Below are 16,980 nucleotides of genomic sequence, written 5' to 3'. Positions count from 1 at the left end.
AAAGAGATGGAACAACACGATGTGTACCACAGGAAGATCTGATTGTGGGGTGAGAATGATATGCAATATCACTGTTTGTTGGATGTTACTGCCATTGCCTGTACATTAAACCATACAGACATGAGATAGAAGGAAATGTGTAAGTGTTGAAGGTCTGGGCAAGTGGGAGATGGAGAAGGAGATGTGCAAGTGTCGAAGGTCTGAGCAAGTGATAGATGGAGCTTTGAGTGAGTAAGGTGAAAGGGGTGAAATCCTGCCGCTCTGTAGTATAGGGCCTGGATTCAGTGGTCCAGTGTGGGGATGTGATGAGGGCATGATGGGTATTGCTTGTAAATTGTGGGGGAGCAGATGGAAATTTTGTGTGAATAAATGCATGATGTGTGGTAGTATGTTGATGATATGGGGATAAGGGGTGGAATGTCCTAGGGTGACGTTATGATGCTTGTATCCCCATTCATGTGTTCTGTTAATGTTGGATATTATGTTCTGTACCTTTAAGACCGGCTCTGAAGAGGGGAAGTTTTGTTTTGGTTTTCTTATCAGCCTGGCGGGACACAGAGACTGCAGCTTTTGCTTTTGCTTTTTGCTTTTGCTCTCTCGTTCTTGCTTGCTTCGCTTCTGCTTGCTTTTGCTCTTTAGCTAGTTCAGCTAAACTGTCCAATTTCTTCCTGGACGGTTTCTCCTTTCCTTTTTCTGATCACTTCGAACCTGCTCCGGACTGGGACCTGAGAAACACCAAGATCCTGCACCTTCTGGCCTGCAGCAGCAGCCCCAGCGCCAGAGGGACTGAGAACAGAGTGACCACCCCCAGAGAGACTTTCTGAATTTGTCATCTTTTTTCAGAGTGGTGTCATCCGGTATTGTTCATTTTGTGTGCTGGGGGGTGCTGTGCTTGTTAAATAAACAGGTTCTTTCCACTCCTCTCTGAGAAATCCTTCCTGAACCGGTTGGGGGGAGGGGCTGTGTGGGTTTGCTTACTGGAGGAGCCCTAATTTGGAAATTCTCCTCCAAATTTGCCCTAAACCTCGACAACTAGTTTAGCTAAACAGTCCAAATATCTTCCTGGACTGTTTCTCCTTTCCTTTTTTTGGACCAACTTGAACCTGCTCCAGACTGGGACCTGGGAACACCAAGAGTTTGCACCCTGTGGCTACAGCAGCTGCCCCAGCGCCGGACGGACTGATAACAGAGCGACCACCCCCAAGAGAGATTTTCTGAATTTGTCATCTTTTCAGAGCGGTGAAAGAGTGGTGTCATCCGGTATTGTTCATTTTGTGTGCTGGGGGGTGCTGTGCCTGTTAAATAAACAGATTCTTTCCACTTCTCTCTGAGGAATTCTTCCTGAACTGGTTGGGGGGAGGGGCTGTGTGGGTTTGCTTACTGGAGGGGCCCCCCTTTGGAGATTCTCTACCAAATTTGCCCTAAACCAGGACAAAAACTGAGTTTGTCAAAAAGAAAAGAAAGGTCAAGGGACCTTCGGAATAAAATGGCAGGTTGGACGCTGTCATGTGCTTACAGAGGTGGTTAACAAAATTGCAACTTTTCTCACCAGCTAACAAGAAGGAAACACAAGCTTTTCTAGGCCTTGTGGGGTTCTGGAGAATGCATGTTCTAGGTTTATAGCCAGCTTCTGAGCCCCCTCTGTCAAATGATCTGAAAGAAGAACCTCTTCAAGTGGGGCCTTGAGCAACAAAAGTTCTTTCATGAGAGAGAGAAAGGGGGAGAGAGAAAGAACAGGCAGAGAGAAAGGGGGAGAGAGAAGGGAGTGAGAAAGAAAGGAGGAGAGAGAGAATGGGAGAGAAGGGAGGAGAGAGAGAAGAGAGACAAAGAGGGATGAGTGAGGAGAGGGAGAGCAAAGTGGAAGTAGAAAGAGGGAGAGAAAAGAGGAGAGAGCAGAAGACAGTCACCACATGTGGATCCTACAGCATCCTCTGAGTTCTCCTTCACCCTGGACTTTGTTGTGGGGATCCCAGAGTCATTCTTCTGGGGGTACCAACTTTACACAGTCCAAGTTTTGGGTATCTATGGGATGATCACAATGGCATGCCTAAAACTTGGGATGATATGTGTATGAGCAGTTGCTTCTGTCCAGATGCATTAACCAGTATGTGCTAGCCAGATCTCACCTCTGCCCAGCCTGGAATTAGCACCTTCCTGTCACAAATTCCTCCTCTCTGTGCTTATCTCAAGTTCCTGTTCCTGTGGCTTTTGGCAGGTTCTCTCCATGGCCTTGACCGTGTTTGAGATGGGCAACTGTGCTTTTCAAGTCCTTACACCACCCAGCACCATCAATGTAACCCCTAAGCTATATCTCCCAGTGCCAGATCTAGATGTCTCTTGAACACTTCCAGGGATGGTGACTCTTCCACTTCCCTGGGCAACCTATTCCAATGCCTGACCACCCTAACAGTGAATTTTTTTTTCTAATATCTAATCTGAATCTCCCCTGTCTCAGCTTAAGGCCATTTCCTCTGGTCCTCTCACTGCAGGTATGGCAGAAGAGACTGGCTCCCACCTCACTACAACCTCCTTTCACATAATTGTAGAGAGAGGTTAGGTGCCCCTGAGCCTCCTCTTCTCTAGACTAAACAACCCCAGCTCCCTCAGTCATTCCTCATAAGACATGTTTTCTAGACCCTTCATGAGCCTTGTTGCCCTTCTCTGGACATGCTCCAGCACCTCAATGTCCTTTTTGAAGTGAGGGGCCCAAAACTGAACGCAGTAATCAAGGTGCGGCCTCACCAGTGCCGAGTACAGGGGGATGATCACTGCCCTAGTCCTGATGCTTACACTATTTCTGATACAGGCCAGGATGCCATTGGCCTTCTTGGCCACACTGCTGGTTCATATTGAGCCACGTGTCAACCAGCACCCTCTGGTCCCTTTCTGCCAAACAGCCCTCAAGCCACTCTTCCCTCAGCCTGTAGCGCTGCATGGGGTTCCTGTGACTCAGGTGCAGGACCCAGCACTTTGTCTTATTGAACCTCATGCAGTTGTTCTCAGCTCATTGATTGAGTCTATCCAGATGTCACTGCAGTCTTCCTACCCTTGAGCAGATCAGCACTCCCACCCAACTTGGTATTGTCTGCAAATTTACTGAGGATTCACTTGACCCCTTTGTCCAGATCATCAATAAACATGTTAAATAGGACCACCCCCAAAACTGAGCCCTGGGGAACACAGCTAGTGACCGGCCACCAACTGGATTTAGCTCCATATACCATAACTTTCTGGGCCTGTCCATCCAGCTGTTTTTTTACCCATCCAAGAGTGCACCCATGCAAGCCACAAGCAGCCAGTTTTTCTAAGAGGGTGCTGTGGGAGATGGTGTCAGATGCTTTATTGAACTCTAAATAGGCTACATCCACAGCCTTTCCCTCATCTACTTAGTGGGTCACTTTGTCATAGAAGGTGTCTTAGTTTAAGACAATTTAAGGTGGATGTAAATGAGTTACCTCTTTAGTTTTAATGAATCCCTTCCCACCAATAAGAAGAAACTAATACAAGTAGATATAAGTGAAAAAATAAGTTTACTAAAAAATGAAACATCAGCAAGCAAAAAATAAGTTGTAGACACTAGTTACAAAGTTGCTGAAATCCCACAGACGCCCTGTGAACAGAGAAACCCAAAATGGCAAAGTGTCTCCTTCCCCAAGAGGGTGCTCGCCACGTGTGTAGAGAGACAAAAGGAAAAGACAGTGGCAGCCCTCCCTCCAAGATGGCATGCTCTTCAGGTGCCTGTGTTGTCTGTGAGACAAAAGGGAGATGGCAGACTAACCCCGCTCAGTGCACCCTTGCCCCTGGAAAAAAAAAAACAAACAGGAAAGTAGGAGCTTATGAAGCAGTTTAGTGGAAGATGGGGATTGCTGATGTTTGTGAGGGTCAGTGTTACTGCTTGTTGCTGCCTGCTGCCTGCCACCCACTGGACTTTGCCGGAGGTGGCACTGCTGTCTTGGGTCTCTGCTTTCATGGGGGGGGGGGGGAAGAAAATGGACTCTCAGGCACTCATGCATGGCAGCCCAACCCCAGACCAGCTTAGACTTCGCACTGCTGACAGGTGTTGCAAGTTTTACTCTGAAACAGTTTTTGATCATGAAATGCAGCTTCTTGAGTTGCTACTTTTGTGAGTCCAGAAACCTGCCTGAAACAACCCCCTCCAGAGGCCAGAGAGAAACAGAAAATAAACCACAAAAGGGAGCCTTGAGCAAGAGCTACAAGGTGAAAGAGAGAGAGAGAGAGTCAAAATGGCAAGAGAGAGAGGGCTCCCTACATGCTCCAACTTTTAAAAGCCCCGGGCAACCCCTGCCCCACCATTGCATTGCAGGGTCTTAAAGAGACAGTAACAATTTTGGGCACAGATAGATATGGAATACAATAACATTTTGGGTTACCCAGGACAAAGGAGATCAGGTTAGTCAAGCAGAACCTTCCTTTTGTAAATCCATGTTGGCCAGGGCCTGATCCACTCATTGTCCTGCATGTACCATGTAGTGGCACTCAGGATCATCCATAACTTTGCCTGGCACCAAAGTAAGGCTGACAGGCCTGTAGTTCCCTGGATCATCCCTCCAACCCTTCTTGTAGATGGACATTACATTTACTAATTTCCAATTAGCTGGAACTTCTCTGGTTAACCAGGATTGCTGGTATATGATTGAGAGTGGTTTGGCAAGTTCTTTTGCCAGTTTCCTCATTACTCTGGGGCTGATCCCCTCTGGGCCCATAGACCTGTGGGTATCTAATTGGCATAGCAGGTCACTAACCATCTCCTCCTGGATTATGGGGCCTTCATCCAGCTCCCAGTCCCTACCTTCCAGCTCAGGGAGCTGGTTATCCTGAGGACAACTTGTCTTGATATTAAAGACTGAGGCAAAGAAGCCATCAAATACCTTTTCTTCATACTGATGCACAGACAGATGACTCTTCAACTAATTAAAGTTGAAAAGAAGAGTATTTATTGTAGCACACTGGACACGTGGAATCATTTCCAAATACATGTGCAAGGAGTCACAGACTCCTGCTCTCTATTTATGCAGAAAAGGTTTTACATATCCAAGTGGTTTCTAAGGACACATAATACATAATCATTACCTGCCCACTTTGTATTATAATCAGCTGAAATATACATTACTGCTGTGCAATTGTACTCCCTTAATTGGGTCTGTGGGATTTTGAAATAAGGGAGTGGGGGTATGGGAGGAAGAAAGCCATCTTCCTCATGGTGAACTCTTCACCCATGGCCAGTTGGCAGGACTTTTTGATCTGCTGGTCACGGTCCAAGCCTCTCCTAACTGTTTGATTATTCTTAAGGCAAGGTATTTCTATGGTCTCTGCTCCTTCACAATTGCTACATCTATCCCTGTCACTCCTAGCTTCTCTTTCCTAATGTATTTGTTACTCTTTAACTAAGGTACTTGATTCTTGCCACCTATATTACTAACTTAGCTTCTTAACTAATTTTAAAATCTCAACTAAAATATGCAATCTTCTACTATCCCAATTGTATTCCTAGCTGGCCCCTCGACTCATCTACAGTTTTCAATTATCCTAAATATATTTCCAGCTGACTCTTTGACTCAATACCCTGACACTAAACTACACTACCCTCTACATTCAATAAATGGAGACTCTCCTTGACCCTCCTTTTGCTGCAAATGCATTTATAGAAACTTTTTTTTGTCTTTAACTGCAGCGGTCAAATCAAGTTCTTGTTGGGCTTTCGTCCTTCTCATCTTTTCCCTAGATATGTCCCTTGTGACATCCTTATAGTCCTTCCAATTTATCTGTCTCTCCTTCCAGAGATGATAGATTTTTTTTCCCCTAAGTTCCAGACTAAATTTTCTGTTTAACCAGGCTGGTCTTTCCCTGACAACTTGTCTTTCTACACATGGGGACAACCTGCTCCTGAATATTTAACAATTCCTTTTTAAAGCATATCTAGCCTTCCTGGACACCTTTGCCTTTCAGGACTGACTCCCCAGGTACTCTGTCAATAAATGTCCTAAACAGGCCAAAGACTGCCCACCAGAAGTCCAAGGTGGAATTTGGCAGACTTGTTAGGAACTGTCTGTGCTGAATACAATATTGTATGTAAGCCAATGAACTTTTTTAATAGCTTTGTTTCATCTATATTACACCTAAGCTTGTCAAATCAGGCTTTCCTATTACTGTTGTCTTTGAGACCCTCTCTGAACTAGTTCCAAAGGTTTGGCATGTTTCCCTTCCAGCTGTTCTTGAACCTTAGGTGTATCAGAAAGAAAACTGGTATGAGAGGAAGGATTCTGTTCTTTCATCCATCAATTAATTGATCCTTTCCTCAAAGTTAGTATCAGTGGAGTGTAATGGGACAGTGTCTTCAGAGGAGCTTCACCAGTGATGAACCAAAAAAAGCCCCACAAAAAACCCCAACCACACAAACAAAAACTAATTAGTATACAAGGTACAGATCTTTAATCTGCAGACTTCAACCTGTTTTCTCAGGCAAATTTTACACAAGCAGCCATGAGCAATGTTAATGCATTGGCATTTGCCCATTTGTTGTGAGAAAATAGGATTCTCTAAATCTAGTGGTCATTTCTTACTGCTCTAACTCTTGTTTTGATAGCTTGGTGTAGCTCTCAAAGCAAATTCTGCACCTCTTTTCTACCCCCCTGGCAAAATTAGTAAGTCAAGGTAGTAAGTCCTGTAAATGTTAGGCTGGTATAAAGGTGTTTGTGTCCCTGTGCTAAGTAACTTCTCCAGTTCAAGTGAAAACCTGATCATATTTTTTGTTGCATTTTTCTTGTTTAGTCTTTCAGTGAAAATGTGAGTAAAAACAAATGTCAGGCTCATATCTATAGGGAAGATTTTGCATAACAATTCTATAATTTGAAAACTTTAATCTCCTACTTTAAAACAGATAAATGGGGTACTGTCATGGTTTACTAAAATTATTTTTTTGTTTCAGTCACAGCTCCAGCACTACAAATGCCTCAGAAAACGCAGGGGTAGACAGATTAAATGGAAGAAATGCTTGTGATTATAGGATGCAGGAAAAAAACCAAATGGAGGTGATTGCCTTGAATGTGGAGTTGGCAAACTTCTTAGTGGCTGTAGATTCTAAAATATATGAAAGATTCAGTAGAAATGTTAGTGGCTCAACGTAATATTTCACAAATAAGCAAGTTGAATGTCCAAGACCATTCTGTAATGATTTCTGTATAATGTGGGCTTTGACAAGCATGATGCTATTTGCATTTCAGGTTTTATTTGCCATTTCTCTAGTGCTACCACTTCAGGTAAAGAGAAGGCTGTCAACTGAACTTGGTGCCTTTTAAGCTCCTTTACAGTTCTGCTTTCTGAGACTGAAGAAGATTATATTTAGCAACTTCTGTATAGAGTTTCTGGTACTTCATATGTAAATATCTTTGAAGTGGTTCTGATGATGTGCCATTCACAAACCTGGGAATTGTGTAGAAGAACAGTAATTGGCATGGCCCAGTGCTGGGGAATGTCCTAGCTGCTTTCTAGCATAAATGATCACGTTCCAGGGCATGGGAATATTTCCAGACAAGACTTAACTTATGAGTACAGATGTTAATCCTTGATTCTCTTAAATTCTTTATGGAATAAGGAATAGAAAGGTCTCTTCACAAGGGGTTTTGGATGCTTTGGATGTAGGTTTAGGAGAGAATGCATCTTATTTATTTTGGGACAGTAATTCTGTACTCCTGTTTCCCTTTCAGAGGGTTTTAGTGGTTGCATTACAGTGGTTGTTTAAACATCTTTCAGAATGCAGTCACCTTTCCAGCATCACCTTTCTGGGATGAATAGATGTGTTTGCCCTCTGTCAGGCTATTGCTTGCATATGAATGAACATATTGTGGTCTTTCATGGAAGTGCTGTGCATGAAGTATGCTTTTTAGGGTTGTGAGGAATTTCATTCTGATTTAGTGTGTATGTGTGTGAATATTAAGAGGCCTTGTTTACCATCTGGGTGATATAGTGGGGGGACAGTCTTGAATCTCAGGTAATGGATCTTTTATGTAAGCAGGAGAGTGGAGAGACCACTCTATTTCCACAGATGTTTCTTCCAGTGAACAGTAAAAGCTATTTTGAGCTGACTTTATTGATTGTATGGGTTGATTTCCTGCAGGCTTTTCTGTGTTTGATTGTGCATTATTGGAGTTGAGTATAGTCATAGTGTAGATGAACTAGTAAATGATTTCTATTAATCCTAACTCTAAGCAGACACATTCTGGAAGATAGCATGTCATGTAAGCTGCTGTATGTTAGAGCAGTTTTGCTCTAATTTCTAACTGTTCGCTTTTTCTGTACCTCCTGGCCTGCCTTCCCTCCATGGTGTCCTGAGCTTCATTGTAACCTATGACTGTTGCAGTCACTTCAGGATACCATTTTTCGTTCTGTAGGTTATGAAATATGCTGTCAGCTTTGATAGTTTGAATATTTATAGATAGAAGAGGTTAGCAATATAAAATACTGTTCCTATTCATCATGCTTTGTCAGGAACTGTGAAATTTTACTTTTTCATGTGCTATCTTAAGTCTTGTGCAGCAAATGTGTGGCATGCCATGCTTTCACCAGTGATGCACCCCACAATTTTGGGAATGTGTAATCTGTAATAGTGTCAGCTTTGGAGCACTGCTTTGTATAAAGGATCCATTGCTCAAAGGTAATGAGCTGACTGTGTCAATTAATATGCAGCAGGCTTTGTGTCTGCTGATTGTTCTTCTGATTTAATGTATATGATGGTCTGTCTTACAAGCAGCAGTGGTGAATATTTAAGGACACAGTACAGTGTTGGAATGCTCCCTGGCATCCCACAGGCGCCTTATGCGTCTTCAGGGCAACTATTTTAATCATTATGCAGCTTCTGGCAGTCTACCATCCTAGAGACATTTTAGGAATGTGAAAAAGAGAGGCTGTATGCTCTGCTGATATAGTGATGCTCAGGATCCCTTTTTGCCCACTTTCTAGAGATCTGTGATGCTGCCTGTGTCTGAGATAGATGTAACTTGTTCAGGAGAGTTGACTCTTTGGAAGAGCTGGATCTAAATCAGAGAATAGGCCTTCTCATCTGACACTGCTGCTCTCTACTAGACAAATGTTCGCTATTACAATATTTTACTTGTGTCCGTAATCAGTAAAATGTCAAAGGCCATATTTTATGTAACAATTTTATTTGTGATAAATGAAGACTGCTGTCCACAATTATAGTCTTATTCCTGATTCGTAGTGCTCATGAAGATCTACAGTGAATAGAAGTGATATAGATGAAAAGTAACTCTCAAAAGTTAAATTTTCTGCCATGTATGTTCTGTGGTCAGATAGCCAGTTGATTGATTTGGGTTGCTGCTCAATTGCATGAACATTTCAGCCTCCCTGGAATGGCACTAAAAGTGAGGTGTTTGGGACAGGCAAGAAGGGGACAAGAACCATTCATTCCCTTCATCAGTAGCCCACACTTATGTTTATGTCTTCTTGTTTCATAACACTACTGAATTTTCCCTCTGTAGAGAAGGGAAATAAAAATACCTACTTCTCTTCCCTTAAGCACTCAATCCAAACTTGTGACGGTATCAGCTAAGTTTAGTAGTTTAAATTGCAACACCTATATTTAAAACCAGGAGTTTGGTGAACTTGGATTCTTTTCTTTCTGTTGCAACTTTTCAGAGGCTATTTATTTTAGAGACTGTAGCAGACAGTCAAACTTCAGGCTCTGTAATTAGGAAATAGAGATGTAAGTTGCTTTTGAACCAAATTCTCATAATTTCTGAGGTGCGAAGTCTAGTTGTATGTCACTTGTATAAAAATAAACTGTCCATTTTTAGTGATCACAGAGCAAGTCTGTGATAGAGCTGAGCTGGATTTATGCTTCTGAGTCTGCTTTCTGTTTACAAACCCATGCTGTTTTCTTGCTTTGTTTAAATCTGATGTTGCCTTTACTTTTTGCCTCTGACTGAAGGCTCCTTTTTCTTTACTGTTGTGATCTTGTCCTTGAACCAGTTTGGTAAAAAATTAGTTGTCTCTCTTTTCCTTCTTCTTGATTTAGCAATTAAAGGTTTGTTACCCTGTAGCTGAATCATAAAATGCTATACTGTAAAACTGTGTTAAACATTCTGTGTTTTGTATACTGTAGAAAAGAATATTTAGTTCTTTAATCAAGGAGAGTACAGAAAACAGTGAAAAGTATTAGCTACGATGTGCTTTTCCTTAAAGTCTGAATTTTCCTCTTTTGGGGAAAGCAGCAAGTTAGTATGTGCATAGAGAATGAGATTAGTGCTTAAGTGATGGTACCTGAAAGTTAGATTGTGACGTTCAGTTTCAGATATACATGGCATTTGTTTGAAGTCTTCAGGAAGCTTATGTTTAAAAACAAACAAACCCCCCCCCCCCCAAGAAACAAACCCAGAAACTACCCTTTAAAACAGAATTTTTTAAGAGCTAGGCTGAAGAAATTTAGCCTTTTTTAAGTGATGTTACAACTGTACTGACTTCTTAAAAGCAGAGAACTTGTTCAACTTTTAAAAACATTTATCATTTACCTTGAATCACTTGTTCCATTTTGATAGCCTCCTTCATATAGAAAATACAGCATGCGATGTCAGTCTAAATGCAAGTCAAACAATGCTCTATCTTCTATGTGAAAGGAAGTATGCTGTATGTTTTTCCATGTTTGACACCATAGTGTTTTGAATAACCATGTTCCATATTCATATCAATTTTTTGTTTTTGTTTTTAATTTATTATGCACAGCACTTGTTCAGAAATTTGGGGACTGAGTACACCAAACACGATAGATCAGTGGGATACAGCAGGCCTTTACAGCTTCTCTGAACAAACCAGGTGAATATTCTGCCCTCTTGCATCATAGAAATCTTGTGGGAGGGATTTGCTTTGGAGGGTCTGTAATGGGATGCTTTAGCTGTAAAATAGACTAAAATGCTTCCTAGGCCTCTCATGGTACAGCATTTTAAGATATTTGCTTGCCAGTGTAGAAATCCAAGTGTTATCAGCTGATGTTTTGACCAATGAAATTCTAATTCTGCAATATTGATTTTTCATGACACTGCTATTGAAAGAATGGGAAGACTTGTTAAATGCAAGCTCTAATATGATTTGGTATTTATATTAACAAAGTTGGGAAGCTTGATTCTTTAGGCCTAATCTTACAAAGTATTTTAACTGCTTTGTATGTCACAAGCTTTCAGTTAAATCTTGCTAATTGGCTCAGATATGAGCTACTAAAGAATTGTTTGTAAATTCTTCAGTAGTTAATGGCAGGCAAATTCTAAACAGGGTCTTTATTTTTTCATGTCACATTACTTGATTTCTGTATTGAGGTTTGTCTCCCATCCCATAACAATCATAAACATCTGCATTTGTGTAAGCATATGCAGTCTGTCTTAAAACTAGCAAAATTATTTCAGCTGATAGTAAGGCAGACAAAGTCAAGAAGATAAACTGTACAGTCCTTAAAAGATGTGCATTCATGCTTTTTGCATTGCAGTTATACTGCCATGTGGATCACTTGGGCAGCTGACTGCTTATAGGCTTATTTGCAGTCCTTTGGGAATTCTTAAAGCCATAAAGCATCTATGCCACAGCAAAGCTTTGAGGTTTAGTAGTGGAAGGGACTATTAAGTGTGTGATTTTTTTTTTAACAACTCTCTTCTGCATTTAAAAAAATATATGAAGCAATCATCCCAAATACTTGGTTGGAGGTAAAGTGGCTTTTAATGAATTCTAAATTTAACTGCCAATGATTAGAGCAACCCAAATACAAGTTAAAAGACTACTGATATGATCATTTTTATCACATTTGAAGCTTTTCAACAAGAGTATAAATGTCACTAGCAGTATCAATCCACTGAATTCTGAGAATGAATAAACTACCCATCCCATGTGTGTACACTCTTGCTTAAGTGGCTAAGAGCATGCAGTCTGTAAAAACTTTTTAACATCTTTTCCCTCCAGATCTCTTGATGGCCGTCTACAGGTATCTCATCGTAAAGGATTACCACATGTTATTTACTGTCGTTTGTGGCGTTGGCCAGATCTTCACAGTCACCATGAACTTAAAGCAATTGAAAACTGTGAATATGCTTTTAATCTTAAAAAGGATGAAGTATGTGTAAACCCTTACCACTACCAGAGGGTGGAGACACCAGGTAGGAAAACTACTTCTAACTTTGTATAGCATCTGTATGCGCTTGATCAGCATGTTATAAGTGAAAAAGAGAAAAATGCTTTCTCTTGCCAAAAGTACAAGATTCTTAGAGATACAGCTTTTGAGAAAACCACCCCTGATAGTTTTTAATAGTAAAGTTACTGAAAAATCTTTATGAATGTGGAGATACCTTTAGTCCGATAAACATTTCCAGGACCACTAGTAGTTTCCAGATGGCTAAATATGGCCCAGACTTAAAAGGAGAACAGAGATGATTCACCTTTGCTACTGTGGAATAGTCTTATTCAAGAGGCACTTCAGGAATCTGTTTCTACCACTATCAGTACAATCATAATACTAGCAGTACTGAGATTCAGAAAATTTCAAAACATCTGAAGATATTGCTAGATGGTTTAGATAGATATTTTTTCCTTTTAGCTCACAGAAGCATGCATTTTGAGGGTCTTACCAATGCTTTGAATTTTGCTTTTCCAGTCTTGCCTCCTGTACTAGTGCCACGGCACACTGAGATTCTAACAGAACTGCCGCCTCTTGATGACTATACCCATTCCATTCCTGAAAACACTAACTTTCCAGCTGGAATTGAACCACAGAGCAATTACATACCAGGTATTTTCTTAACTTTCACTGTAAACAGTATGTTTGACATTGTGCCGCTGAAACAAAGATAATTTTATGCTCCTAAGTGATCAAATTAATTGCAAGATGTGCCAATAAGTTAGATCTAGTTGATTTTGTGTATTAGTTCCAATGGAAATACCTGAACATTGCTGTTTGCAGAACGCGATCCTGTGTGAAACTATATTGCTTACTTGGTTTCAGTAGCTTATTTAAGATTCAGAATGCTAATGAGTGAAAAATAGACCTTTGTCTTCTGCCTTCAATCTGTTTTACAAGCATATAGGGGTTGCCAAATGCTGTGTGTTGGAGACTGAGCAGCAGTTTACTACTCAATCTCACCACGTAGTTTGTGGAGAATACTTTAAGTTGCAAATGAGTGACGTAGTGTTTTGATCTGTAGTCCACAATTGATCAAGGTCTGCTTTGTGTGTTTGTTACTATTGTGTGCACAGTTTTGTCTTTTTAGTATGAAAGAGCAACCTAACAATATTGAAATCAAAGAATTCCTTCTTCCCCTTCTTTGCCCCTTCTCCACCCCAAGACTACCCTGCTACAGTGCACCCAAAACCTGGTACTGTTACTGAAACATAAAATCAGTGAACTTTGTTTCCTGCCCCAACTTTGTGTTTCCTATCCCTTTAGGAAGTTGCCTGGAATGTAAAACCAAGTAAAGCTGAAGCTTTCTCGTAAATGTTTAATGCAGCTATGTTATGAACAAGCTTAAAATTCAGATCTAGACTCTCTTGAAGAATAAAATTACTTGAAACTCAAATATGTGCAATATAGAAATTGTATCTATGTGTCTTAAACAGGTTATTGTTTGTGTTTTCTTTAAATGCATCCAAAAATTGAAATGGCATTAAAAATGCAATAAATTTGTTCTCATCTGTTTAATCTGGGCCATGTTTGTTGTCACCTAGGGACAGCAGATCTTTAAAGAGCAATTTAAGGGGACAGAAATTGGTGCTGCTTTCCTAACTGATGTATGCCTTTTTTGACTCCATCTGAGGGCTTTTGATACCATTTCCTAACAACTTACTGGAAAGCTACCATTTGCAAATCCAGTGCTATGGAAATGAGCTAAAGCAGCTAGGTAGTTATTTGCAGGAAGTATGTTCAAGGTGATTGTGGGTATTCACATGATTTTCAAATGATTATGCAGCTAACCGCACCTTGCCTCCTTATCTTTGTCACTGACACCCTCCTGTTATATTAATGGCATCTTACTTTATTTGACCTGGCTGACTTAATCTTGAACACTTAGCTAGGTTCTGATAAATCTTGTGTGTCTTGACAGCCTGATTCAGAGAACCATTTTCTTTAGCAGTAGGCCAAACTGAGACCGTGGTAGCTTTGCACCACAATACTGTCTCAGTACATGGTCTACAGAGAGGTTGGTTTCACTTACAGCTGGGAAGATGACAGTCGTGAAGGTGCAGGATGGCTCTTGGGGCTGTATGTTCCATTAATACTACTACATGGAGGAAATCTCTATTCAGACAGAGATTAGTTATGGAAAATAATCTATGCCAAAGACTCTAGATTAGCAACTGGAAACAGGAAGTGTGGGTTGGATTGGAAATGGTAATTGACCTTTTACCATGGCTGTGGCCTTAACTATAATGAACGATTTGGAGAAGGGTGGAGTCCACTTTATCACAATGAATTCAATAAAAATGTTCAAAATTAGTATGATTTTTGTTATCATAATTCTTGATAGTGAAGATTTCCTTTAATCATCCTTTTAAATTCTCATTTGAATTTTGTCACATCTATATTTAGCTCACTAGTTTTACAGAGTGAACCAAGGATAATTCTTTTGGTTAATTTTTTTAAATCAACTGACTTTATCTAATTTCCTGTCTCTGACTTCCTTCTGACCTTAATATATTGCTGTAAATCTCAGACATGATATTTGATATAATTTGATTTTAATTCTTGGGCAAAAAGCTCTTAATTTCTGCTGTTTGATAGTAATGTAATTAAATGTACTTAATCCCTCAGATGTCTCAGAGACAATTCTAAGGTGATGGTAGACATAGTTATCTTCAAACACTTTCACTAAAGCAATCCAGGTTTTGCCTTTAATATATAGAATCATAGAATATCCTGAGTTGGAAGGGACCCACAAGGATCATTGAAGTCCAACTCCATATAGGAAAAAATATTTGCCCAGTTCAAAGAAAATTATTTCCTGAAAGGTAGTTGGTTAACTTATCTGGATTACAAAGTACCTTTTGAATGGAGAAAAGGAACATGCATACTCTTCTGGGTTTTGAAGATATTTCTGTTGAATTAGGCAAAGTTTCTAGTATCAGAATGCTTCAAACTTGTTTCTGAGTTTGCTTTGGTTACTGAAACTCCATCTTTAAAGAAAGCTAGTTAAAAGAATAGATGATTGTTTTAATAGAGCTTGGAAGTAATAATGATAATAGAGCTTGTGCAGTATAACTAGTTAAATAATATAGTTATTATTGAGTGAAATTTTTAGATAATGAAGGAAAATGGATTTGGGAATTGAACTGAAAAGTAACCTTCAAATCTATAAGGCATGGGAGGGTATCTGACCTGATGGTTATAGTACATTAAGACAGCTCACGTGATTTTTTTTGTGCAAGTCACCAGATGTGGGGTTTTTTTATTTGTAATTCTACTAAATGTGAAAGCTGTTGATCACAATTACAAAACTGTTACTTATTCTAGTGAAAGTATCTTGTCTTAAATGGAAAAGACAAGTAGTAACACATTTGAACAGTTGACTGGCATAAAAGAGATTATACATTTTGCATAGACAATTAAGGCAAGTAATGTGTTTGAAGACCGACTGGAAGGAGAAAGGGATGGCAAAATGACATTCTAATAAAGTATTTAGGTATTGAATAAAGCTCATGAGGACTTGAGAACAAAAACTCAAAATGCTAAATTGTACAAATTTCCTCAGTCATTGAACCATTAGGTGTTTTGTTGGGGTTTTTTTTTTGACAGAAACACCACCTCCAGGATATATCAGTGAAGATGGAGAAACAAATGACCAGCAGTTAAACCAAAGCATGGATACAGGTAACTACTTTCAAAACTTGGGATCACTAGCTGTGATCCCTCTGCACAGCAACATGAATTCAGGCTAAAAGATGATGGCAGTTTTCCTCTGTACAACCTGGTGTTTTCTGTTTAAAATATCACTTTCAGTCTTTAGTGAACAAATTAATATTTTGTTAGGGGAATGCTTTTAAAACATTCTGTGCCATATTAAGTACATTACATTTGTTTTGTAATAAAAACATACAGATCTAATTAAGTCATCATCAGATTTTAATAGCTGATTTGTTTTAACCATCTCCAATTTTACCTTCTGGAAACAGGTTCGTTGAAGCAATGTGTCTGTTGGCCTAAACAAGTTACAAATTCTGAATTTTGAGAACCTGTCTCTTACCTCTGGCACCTTATCACTTCTGCCATGTTTCAAATCAATTCTTGTATGGAAGGGTCTATGGAAAGAGTAGTAGAAAAATTAAGCATATGTGCCTTTGTATGAAAGAGTTTCTAGATAATGTGGTTGGCTTTAGACTTTGTCAAAGAACAGTTAATGTGCTGGATAAGAACATCCTGCTATCTGCTGGCAGACTTGAATGTATTTGGTTAGCTAATGTTAGCAATCTTTTTCAGTTAGTTGGAATCAACTGCACCAGTTTCCAAAAGAACTGCAATATTTTCCCACTATGTGATAATGGCTACCTTAATTTAAAAAGCCTGATATCAGCAATCATTGTAGGAATGATTCTGTGCAAAGCCTCTTTGTATTTTGTCTACAAGTGCACAAATTGTGTTGGAGAGTTCATGTTTTTCTAAACTTTTTCCTTCCTCCTTCCAGGAAAGAATAATCTCAAATGAGGAAATCCAAGTTGTTCTTCTAGAGATAAACCCTCTCCTTTCAGAATAGAGGCAATATCTTGCTTGTCTCGTCCACTTTTTCTTAGCTTTTTTTCCACTGAATTTGAGAAGAAGTCACTACCTTCTTACTGGGCTGAAGCACCTCTCTTATGAAGACAGACTGAGAGAGTTGGGGTTGTCCAGCCTGGAGAAGAGAAGTCTCCAGGGAGACCTTAGGGCACCTTCCAGTACCCAAAGGGGCTACAGGAGAGCTGGAGAGGGACTTTGGACAAGGGCAT

General features: G+C 40.0%; 1 protein-coding gene across 1 annotated transcript in view; it reads left to right on the top strand.

Moving 5' to 3' along the window:
- LOC129132410 (mothers against decapentaplegic homolog 2-like) overlaps positions 1 to 16,980 on the top strand; it is a 79,866-nt gene that overhangs the window by 50,524 nt on the left and 12,362 nt on the right. Inside the window, exons 3-5 of the mRNA XM_054651474.2 lie at positions 11,977 to 12,170; positions 12,665 to 12,799; positions 15,797 to 15,871. Of these exons, the coding sequence (XP_054507449.1) occupies positions 11,977 to 12,170; positions 12,665 to 12,799; positions 15,797 to 15,871 (404 nt within the window). The remainder of the gene's footprint in view (positions 1 to 11,976; positions 12,171 to 12,664; positions 12,800 to 15,796; positions 15,872 to 16,980) is intronic.

This window comes from Agelaius phoeniceus, chromosome W (assembly GCF_051311805.1).
Source record: "Agelaius phoeniceus isolate bAgePho1 chromosome W, bAgePho1.hap1, whole genome shotgun sequence".
Lineage (NCBI taxonomy): Eukaryota > Metazoa > Chordata > Aves > Passeriformes > Icteridae > Agelaius > Agelaius phoeniceus.
This window is presented reverse-complemented; position numbering and strand designations above follow the sequence as displayed.